The 10,233-nt window shown below is 43.7% G+C and overlaps 1 protein-coding gene across 1 annotated transcript in view; it reads right to left on the bottom strand.

The window, feature by feature from the left end:
* The window catches only part of LOC102192345 (polycomb group RING finger protein 2), a 14,948-nt gene extending 5,455 nt beyond the window's left edge, over nucleotides 1–9,493 (bottom strand). The window contains exons 1-8 of the mRNA XM_005746051.2: nucleotides 9,111–9,493; nucleotides 8,404–8,531; nucleotides 5,222–5,318; nucleotides 5,064–5,119; nucleotides 4,845–4,974; nucleotides 3,328–3,367; nucleotides 3,118–3,216; nucleotides 2,095–2,175 (exon numbers count right to left, since the gene is read on the bottom strand). Coding sequence (XP_005746108.1) covers nucleotides 2,095–2,175; nucleotides 3,118–3,216; nucleotides 3,328–3,367; nucleotides 4,845–4,974; nucleotides 5,064–5,119; nucleotides 5,222–5,318; nucleotides 8,404–8,521 — 621 coding nt within the window. The 5' untranslated portion in view covers nucleotides 8,522–8,531; nucleotides 9,111–9,493. The remainder of the gene's footprint in view (nucleotides 1–2,094; nucleotides 2,176–3,117; nucleotides 3,217–3,327; nucleotides 3,368–4,844; nucleotides 4,975–5,063; nucleotides 5,120–5,221; nucleotides 5,319–8,403; nucleotides 8,532–9,110) is intronic.
* Nucleotides 9,494–10,233: the final 740 nt, after the last annotated feature.

The raw sequence follows: 10,233 nt of genomic DNA on the forward strand, positions 1-10,233 counted from the left end.
ATCTTCAGCATCCTTTGTCCAGCCCTCCTCTGGACGTGTCCAAACCACCTCAGCCTTGCCTCTCTAACTTTCTCTCCAAACCACTCGACCCAAGCCGTTTTAACAACGTCGGCCTGATGAAGCACAGTCATCGTGGCCACACAGTCGTCCTGTTTGAGCTTGTTCTTTTAGGAGCGTCTCTGTTTCCTTCCCAGCAGTTCCTGGTTTTACTTTACAGTTTATACCAGTTCAACCTGTAAGGACTTGAAGTTTATTCAGGACAGTAATCCATCACATCAGACTTTAGTCTGCCTTGTTTTTTTAATTTCTCAAAGGATTTACTTGGATTTTTTTGAAATGGGATTATGCGAGTTACTCTTTGGTAGAGTCGGTTATTACAGACAGCAGACGGCCGTCGGCACAGCCCTTTGTTGGGAGAGGCAGACTTGTTTAAATTGTAAGATTAATTCATACAATTTAAACTACATTTAAAACATTTCTACAATTTTTCCCTTACAGTCGGGGAAATGAAGCTGGTATAGTCCTCTCCTCAAATCACCAGACACCTTTGGATTCAAGAACTTTAACTTACGGGACAGGGGAGTAAAAGTAGTTAGCGAAAGTAGTGAGTGAAGATTTGTTCAAACCAAAAAGTCCCAGGTTAACAAAACAAGTCTGGTGACTTTGAAGTGAGGACAGTGGATACAGTGGCTTCGGTTACCTCTGGGAAATCTTTTTTTTCCCCTAGTTCTGCTTATTCTCCTCTGGGCAAAAACACCCTGTTAAAGCCACAGGTCAGACGACTGCTGGCAGTTTCTGTTTTTCAGACCATTCTTTGTAAACCCTGGAGATTGCTGGGAGGGGAAATTCTAGAAGATCAGCCGTTTCTACTCAGACCAACCCGCCCGGCACCAACAACCACAACACATCCAAAGTCACTTAAATCACCTTTCCTCCTTATCCTGATTAGGGCTGCCACAAACAATTATTTTGATAGTCGACTAGTCACCGATTATTTTTGCGATTAGTCGACTAATCAGATCATCATCCATTGGACGTAAAACATACAGCTTATTGCACCAGCAGCATCTGCTCTTATATAACTATCATTAGCTTACAGCTTTAAGTTTTTAAGGTGCTAACTAAAAATAAAGACAAGATGAGAGTTTATTAAATTTTAATGACATTTGCAGATTGTTTCGATGGAGTTTAATCTGCTTGACGTTTATTCAGCTGTGTAAAAACTATAACTTTAATCTCAGCCAAACCGATTTAATCAGGAACCAATAAAATACTTTAAAAAAAGGCAAACAACAACATTTTTAAGTTATCTAAGTGACTTATATATCATGTTTAACCTGAGTAGCGAAAGACGGCGGTGGGTTTGAAAACGATTTGCCCAGAGTCCGGTGTTCTCACGGCTCTAGTTAGCCTAGCCTCCGGCTAGCTATCGAGCTAGCGGGTAACAGACGTCTCTGAAAACGTCGGAGCGCTTTTGAAAATATGTGGTGTCTTGATAAACTGAGCAGATATTTGAGGTTTACACAGCTACATTCTCCCTGAAAATATGTTAATCGTTTATTTTGTGACCCAGAAAGAATAATGAGAGTAATATTAAAACTAACTAGCTGCCGCCATTGTTGACAACTGAGCTGGGCCGCGCTATGAATTCTGGGACACAGCTGCTTCTTCTTCTTCGGGGTTTAACGGCAGCTGGTATCCTTGTACATGCAGTGCTGCCATCTTCTGTTTCAGTCCGTTATTACACTCTTAAATCCTGCTACCGGTACTTATTCCTGCGTCTTTGTGATCTTACAAAGCTTCAAACGACGCGTCGACTATTAAATTAGTCTTCAACGATTTTAATAGTCGACGTAATCGTTACTAGTCGACTAATCGTGGCAGCCCTAATCCTGATACTCGAGTTGTATTTCAGCAGACTGTCTCGACCATGTCTACAAGCCTAAATGCATTTTTTAAATATATATATATTGATTGAATCCAAACAGACCCTTAAAAAAATAAAATAAAATAAATACATTTTGTACTCTCCTCATTTCAAATCAAGCTGCTGATGTTTGTTTCAAAGTCAAAGACATGAAAGGTTTCACTCACTCGTCTCCACTCGTAGAAGTAAGCGATATCCATTAGTGTGTAGTAGTCCTTTAAGGGTTCGTCCCCATACAGCACCTCCACCTGTAACACACCGTGAAACCCATTTAACACGTTAGCGGGGGAAAACGTCCTCTGCCAGGCGAGCTGTTTGAAGTTTGTACCGACATAAACGACCACGGCGAAAGGTTTGTTTCCCTGCGTACAAATAAGATAATTCTGGATTTAAACAGACTCCAAGCTTTACGTGAATCTGTGTCTAGCTTCAAGGCCAGTCTATGCCCCTGACGGTTTACTTCACCCGTGTTTCTGAAAACAAAGAGGTTGAGGCGCAGCTTTGTTTTTTCCACGTCACTCTACAGTTCTAATCACGTACCGTTTCATACAAATAGGATTAAGTTGCACATATTTGACTTGTGTGTGAAATCCTTCAGCCTGGCTCATCTTCCTCTTCAAGCAGAAATCAAAGCAGCTTTTTGTGGAGAAAATGTGTTTTTAAAAATGTCTTTCAAGCCGCCTGACTTTATTATCAAGTGGCACATACCTGGAATACTAAACCCACACGAGTGAGGAACAACTCCTCCACACCTATAAAGCAGGGCTCTGAATAGCCAGATATACTGTGCTAATCTGAGCTAAGGGATCTACATACATGTAGACCACCCCGACAAAAAGGTGAATCGTGTGAAGCTGGGTTGTAATTCGCTTGTGGGTTTCCTTTGACTTCATTTGATCTGCTGCTTCCATAAAAAAATGAAAGCAGCATTAATAATTTTGCAGTTTTCGGAGCAGTGTCACTTCAGGTAAGCGTCTGCTCGTTATCACGTTGCACCGAAAGCTCACATATCAGCGCGATGATTGCCAGAACTCTTTTATAGCCCACAAATGCAACCCAATATGACCTCGCCGTTGTAGCAGCTACTGTGGAACAACAAAGCGTTTATATTTTTGCACCTCAGCCTTGAAGTTGTCTGCAGAATCGATACTGCAAACGTTACTGTGCGGGGCTGCGGTGTGTCCAATTACCCGATAGTTGTTGGGTATATCCATCTTGCTGCGGAGGAACTTCGCTAAGTGCATGACGGACATGGCTGCCGGGCACTGCAGGAAGCGTTTACCGTTGGACTGAGAACAAAGAGAAGAGCAGAGAGGGATGCATTAATCCAGGATGAGGACCAGAAAACCATAATTACACCGGCTAACTTCAGCTGCCGCTTTTAAACATCTTTGCTTTACCTTGTCTCCTTCCATCTCTGAATGCTGCCTCTCATTATTTCTGCAGGGGGAAATTAAAAAGCAGTTAAACAATAATTAAATTTCTTTACATTTTAATGATATTTACGAGTTTTTCGCAGGAATCAGACTGCAGCTGGTGGAACAAAAACAAAACTCCACGTAGAGCTGCAGATAAATTGTGCCTGGACAAATCTGGGACCCGGCTGGAAGCTGCTTCTGTTCGCTTCATGATCAAAAGCTTCCAGTTACAAACACATTGAAGCGAGAAGAAAAAACTGTTCTGATAATATTGTTATTTTAATATTAACTAACAGCTGTGGGATTCATATAAATACTGTATTAGTATTTATAGTATTTATAGTATTTATAGTATTTTAAGGACTTCTACGTAACCGTTTGCATTGTGCTGTTCACTCAACTCATTTTATTTCTGATTTTAACAACGTTATTCACAGATAAAGTCATATTTTGTGGTAGATTGTGTTTTATGTAGAGGTGAAATGACTACTTGTTGTTTTAAAAGTCTTGTCAAATCAGGTTCTGCATGCCTACGTGTGGTTTTCCTTCTTTTTACGCTCTCAGCAATGGAGAGTCTTCAGCTGACTGCGCTGATGGGAGCGAGGCCTGCAACCCTGGAGGAGCTGCAGAGCAGGGCACAGGATTTCAGAGCTAAAGCTAAATGGAAATCTTAGATGAGGAAATATAAACCATTTCATCCAGCTGTCATCGTGGAGAACATGCGGCGTTTGGACAAAAAGAACCGCTCGGTTGCAGTGAAACGTAGCTGAGCCTGCACTGATCTGACCGTACCTGGTTTTGGGACTTCTGGGCAAACAGATATTAATTTGAGCAGTAAGCAGGAATGTGGAGGGAATGTCCAGTTTGTGAAGGAAGAGCGGTGGAAGTCTGGTCTGGCTGCTTGTGTGGCCTGAATATTGAACTCGCAGCTGTCTGACTGAGTCCATATGAGCTGCTGGGGGAATTTTCCTCCTTCATTGGTGAATGATTTCAGTTTGAATCAGCACTGTTTGGATTCAGCTGAACAGAGCTCATCCAAATGTCTGTGCATACCCATAGATGACAAATGACCTGAGACGCCCTCTGCACCACTCACAGGCTTTTCTCATTTATCTCATTAAAGGAAGATTTTACTTACTAAGCTGCCCATTATACATGAATTATAATATTTAATAAGTGATATATATCTGTATCTATCTCTCTATCTAGATATCTATAGATAGATTTTTTATTTTAAATCTACGTTTTTATTGAGCCAAGTTGTTTTTCCACTTCTGGCTGCTGTAACAAAAATAATTGACAACATTTGAGGATGAAGTAAATCTTCTCCATCTATACATGCACATAAATAGCTAAATAAGAGCAAATATAAAAGAGGACACACGCAGGCGAACTCGCTGTTCTCTCAGCAGTAGCTTTTAGTGCGACAGACCACAGATTAACGGTTCTCGCTCTTATTCTCGAGTAAAATAAAAACAAGGAGGAAATGACTGACTCACTTGTTCCTCTCGTAGAACTGTATGGACAGACTGATAATTTCATCCTCTGCTATGTTGAACGTCTCCACCACTTCCCCCGGTTCCAGCACACGATTCTCTGCGTAGAAGTCCCGCCTCCGTTTCATCTCATCTGCGGGAAAGCCACACGCATCGTGAAACTGAAATCTATGACAAAGATATGACTAAGCCTTCGCTGCCTCCCAAAACTGTGGTCATTACCTTTGAATAACCCCGGAACGAGCTTATAAACAATGTCTTGCAGAGTTTTGTCTGCTCTGGAATGAAAAACAGAAAAGAAAAACATTCGTGTCAGATATTAAACATCATGAATTTGGAGAGGTTAGGAAAAAAAACTGACATGAAGCAGACTGGATTACCTGATGCTGAGCTGTGGACACGTCTTGTGGACCTGGACGTCACATCGAGGACAGAACTTATTTGTCTCGAGGAAGGCAACGATGCATGTTTTACAAACTACATGTGGAGAGAGAACAAGCTGTTAGAGGACGAGCAGCAGAAAGACCAGAACACTCTCCTCCTTTACCCTCAGGATGAAGACTCTGTGCAAAGCATACAGTTAGGTTTTAGTAATGTCGCTTCTTTTATGCGTTTGTCTATTTTAAAGGGTTTTTTGTGTCATTAGAGGCCTCTTTAACAGCTAAGGCTCAGGAGATTGAACAGGCCCCAGGTCCCCGACTCCTTCAGTCTGCACACAGAAGTGTCCTTTGGGAAGATCCTGAACCAAATTCAGTGAGCGCTCGAGTGAAAAAGCACTTACATAGAGCTGTGTGTTTGTGTGCGTTTGGTGTCCACAGCACCCAAAATTAACCCAACATCTCCACAGGTGTATGTGCGCGATAAAGTAAATAAAAGATCTCGCCACTCGACAGCCATCTGGAAGCATAATATGAATTCAATTTACTTTAAAATGTAATGTGCACGTTCAACAGGACATCTGATTTTGAAAATATGCTTAAATGTTTGCAGACTTTGCCCTAAAATTCATTAACAAAGGAAAATTCCCTGCGGTGATGCAGTCCAGCCTCTGTTTCCGTGACCTCAGTGTGACGAGGTCAAGCAGAAGTGCGAAGGACTCCGGCACAGAAGCTGGATGCTCAGAGAATCCATCTGCGCTCACACCGGACTGCTAACCAGCCTGATGGAGGATGTCTGCTGCTACAAAACACACATCACACTTCCCCCTGTTTTCTCACCACGCTGCCTCATGCAGGTCATCTAAACCAGAGCCACCAGTGAAAAATCTCTCTTCATTATAAAAAAACAGAACATAAAACCTATAAAAGAAAACACATTTCAGAGTAATCTTTCTTTTCCTCATCTTTGTCTAAATCACTCCATCCATCACTTCCTCCAGCGAGCCAAAAAACAAAAAGAAAAGATTTCATGATAATTAGAAAGGCGGCGATACGACAACAGGCATTCAAGCTTAATTATCCAGAACCTTAAACACACTTTGACATCTTTAATAAAACTTCCAAACTAGTTTGACAGAGCTCATATAAAGACATGTACTTCATGTGAGGCAACACCTCAACCAGGATTAGCACCAGTTGATAAAGCCAGGAACTGGGAAACAAACGTATAAACTTATAGATGCTCTGCAGAACCTGTCAGTCACGCCGACTGTTTGTTGGATGCTGCCTCATCTATGAACTGTGAACACCTCCCCTTTCATAAAGGATGGTCCGGTGTGTCCTCTGCTAAAGGAGGTAACAAAGGACGCATTGAAGCACCTTTCCTTACTATCTGGAGAATTCAAGAGAGGTCTTATTAAAGCTGCTAAGCTGACATTCCTGGGTCACTTCCAGGATTTGGGACACTTCCTGATGAGACTAAAGGACTGGGTAAATGTGCCAATTCACTCCTTACTTTATAATTTATGATTATTTTGTTTTTATGCTTGTGCTGTTTTCCGCATAGCAACAGGCTGACGCTCTATACCAGGACACGCTTCCCTGGTGCCGATAGCGTTCTCTTTATTCATTTACTCAGTGATAATGTGTCAACACAGGTTCTTGACTGCTTTTGATGCCATACAATGAAACGAGACATTTCTGCTTCATAGTTTAACTCTTTGACTCTACTACAGCAGCTTTGCATGAACCACAATTCATAATAATCCCTATCTACCTATTCTGAGCCTTCATGCATCCCCTCAGTTCTTCCTCTGTCTGAAACAAGCCGGTTTGCCTTCCAGCCATCTTTCTTTTGATTGGCTACTCTCGCACAGGTGGGTGGGAACCGTGCGCTTGCGCTTGCAGTCGGCTTTTCTTTGGTTTTTGTTTTAACGCTGGTTCTCGTGTCTGTGACAATAGAAATAAGGACAATGATCAAGAGTTTCTTTTATGGGTTTTGATTGCAGTAAAATACCTTTCTGTAAATTTTAGTGACATCACAGCACCATGAGCAGCTTTATGGCATCTGCCATTTTGATTTCAGGCACGAAGCGAGCAGCAGCCTCCTGATAGCGTCTCCATCAACCACCACAAGCAGCTCCTTCTTATCCACACACGGAAACCTCTTAATTACTTTTTTTAATGTCTGATTTAATTATTGCTTATAAACAAACAGCATCCAGAGAACATGAGCCTGGACTGAATATCTAGTATGACGAGTGTTTTTAAAGGGGCAGTCATTGAAATTCATTTACACAACTGATACCACGTTTACAAAAACAAAGAAAATGATGGCTTTACAAAAGCAAAATAAGTCCCAGAGGAGGCCAGCCCTCTGTCTCAAACCGGCCTCAAACATACGGAAAGAAAACCTAAACCAGGCCTAGTCTATTACTCAGATGGTGAATATAAATAAAAAGGAAACACTGATTCAGCTTTTCAGTGGATTATTTTATGTCGTGGTACTCGAGACGGTCACAGAGCGACCAACCTGTCAGAAAGTTGTGGGACTCATTCTTATCCTTATGTCTACCAAAGTGGTGGAGTTTAGCAAATGTGGCGCACTGTGCTTCAGCTCTGCGTAGTCCTTTGTATCATTTAAGTAAGTACGGCTCTCTGAATGAAACTGGCTTCCCACCAGTGTTCTCGAAGCAGGTGTAAGAACCTATTTTAGCCATTTAGCTCCATTTGCTCTTATTCATTGAGGCTACCTGCAGCAATTTTCAGAACAGCAGCATTAATAAGGAGTTGATGGCTCTCCGTAGATTAGCTCTGATGGGTTCCTGAAACCCATATTAGGGATATCCCCTCTCTGTGACATCACACAGATCCAAGATTAGAAAGGTCTGTCAGTGTGAAGCCTGGCGTTTTGGCTCACAGGGATTCCTTGACCGTCAGTTGAAACTTTGCCCACGTTTAACATGAACATCCAGCACAAGCAGTTTCAACACAACCCAGAAGATGCAGTCATGTGCTGCTGAGCAAGTGTGGTCCCTGAAGTGGACCTCCTGCAGGCCTAATTGAGGTGGAGTGTGTGACTCAACATCACGCCTGTTCACCTCCCTTCAACATCATCATGAGCAGAGGTCTGATGGAAACGATGTGCATGCATGTAAGGTGGTGCATTCATGTGAGGAACTTACAGGAGTGCAGGCACTCTACGATGGTCGTAGCATCAATCAGGTAGCCGGCGCACAGAGGGCATGTGAGGTGTGGGTTCAGATCTGTGATTTTGATCCGGTTAGGCTGCATTTTATCCATCTGGGCTGATCTGCAGAAGAAGCAGAGAACGTGAGGGGGTTTTATGAGCGCTTACTGCTGGAGACTGCAGGTCATCCCCCACATTGTGCCCGGATCCCCTCACACATTGTCTGCACCGCGTCAGCGGCTTCCGAAACCACAACAAACGGAGCCGACGAAAGCCCACAAATCCCGGTGCTGGGTTCAGGGACGAGCCGGGAGCAGGAGCCGAGCAGCTCAGCGCAGACTGTGAGGGGCACACGGCAGGCAGCGGGCTATTCGATCGCCCCTGTGTGGCCTCATCTCGTGCACCAGCTCATCTCCTCCAGCCCAACAAAGAGCGTTTCCCCTCCCCGCAGAGCTCCGCCGTCCGAGCCCGCACCTCAACCCAGCACCGCGGGCGAAAGCGGCGGCTCGGAGGGGGGCACCGAGCCGCAGAAAAGCACACTGGTACACAAAGCAGCCATCTTAAATCCACTGACAGGGCTGCTGTACCAGGAGGCGAACAAGGGAGACTCGAATGTGACACCGTGCGCCTCGCGTTGCGCCTCCGCAAACTGAGCCGCGATGAGCGCGATAAACAAAAGCGATCCGCGACGCGCGGTCCTACCTGGTCTCTCCTCCGAGGGTCCGCGTCCTCGCGGCGCAGGGCGGCTCAGTTATTTGGGACTTGGACAGAATTTGCAGCAGCGCCAGAAAATGGCTTTTTTCAGCACCGTCAGAGGACTGCCCATTTTGGATCACGTGACTTTATTTTGTCGCCTCGTTCACGGGGCGAAGAGGGTGTCCAGACTCAGAGTCCGCAGGCCCCGCGCACTTTGTCCACGGTGTTTGTCCCGCACACGCCGAGCCCCGCACTTCTTGTTCTGATTTTCCACCTTGTGATTAATTTGTGTCAGTCAGCGGCTGCTCGGCCCGCCCGGCCCCGCCCTCCGCTGCTCTGACTGAGTTTCTGTGGATGACCGAGGGAGAGAGGCCCTACAGGCCTCGTGTCCCCGGGCCCGAGACCCACGGATGGCCCACCAGCTCCGGGAGATGTTATTAGAACTGAGAGGGTTTTTTTCCGTTTTCATTTTAATTATTTTATAAGAAACAAGTAAATATACTGAACAAATGCCATTTTTAGACACAATTAATAACTGTTTTACAAAGAGAACACAGATTTCCACCTGAAAAACAAATACTCAAAAGATTTCAACAAATTTAACAACATAAAATAACAAATTTCCCACGTGTGGGACTAGTAAAGGTTTATCTTATCTTAATAGATTTCAGGGCAGATTAGTTGACATGCAGTAATTTCTAACTAATTTCTGAAATTAGAAATATCCCCCAGGTAGAGCTGAGATAACAGCACATGTTTAAAGACATGAAATAAACTCTGGGGGGGGGAAGGTTATGAGAAAAGTTACTTCTGACTTTAAGAAAGTACGGTCTCATTCACAACATCACAAAGGAGGAGGAAAATTCACTGGTTCCACATTTACCTTGAAGCACAAAGTGTAAAAATCGAAAGGAAAAAAATCAGAGTTCCTCCTGAATGTTTCTGAGTGAATCAAAGGAGAGCATCGTTTTTATTTTGTGTTGAATAAAGTGACTCCACAGCAGCTCCGCAGGATCTGTTCATCCTGCTTCACCCTTTTTGCTTTTTATAGTGAAATGCACCTTTGCACCCATAGGTGTAGATCCATCTCCCAGGAAACTGTGATTGCCAGACACTTGATTTGATTAAT

Source organism: Pundamilia nyererei, unplaced genomic scaffold (genome assembly GCF_000239375.1).
Source record: "Pundamilia nyererei isolate P.nyererei 1_Seehausen unplaced genomic scaffold, PunNye1.0 scaffold00171, whole genome shotgun sequence".
NCBI classification, from domain to species: domain Eukaryota; kingdom Metazoa; phylum Chordata; class Actinopteri; order Cichliformes; family Cichlidae; genus Pundamilia; species Pundamilia nyererei.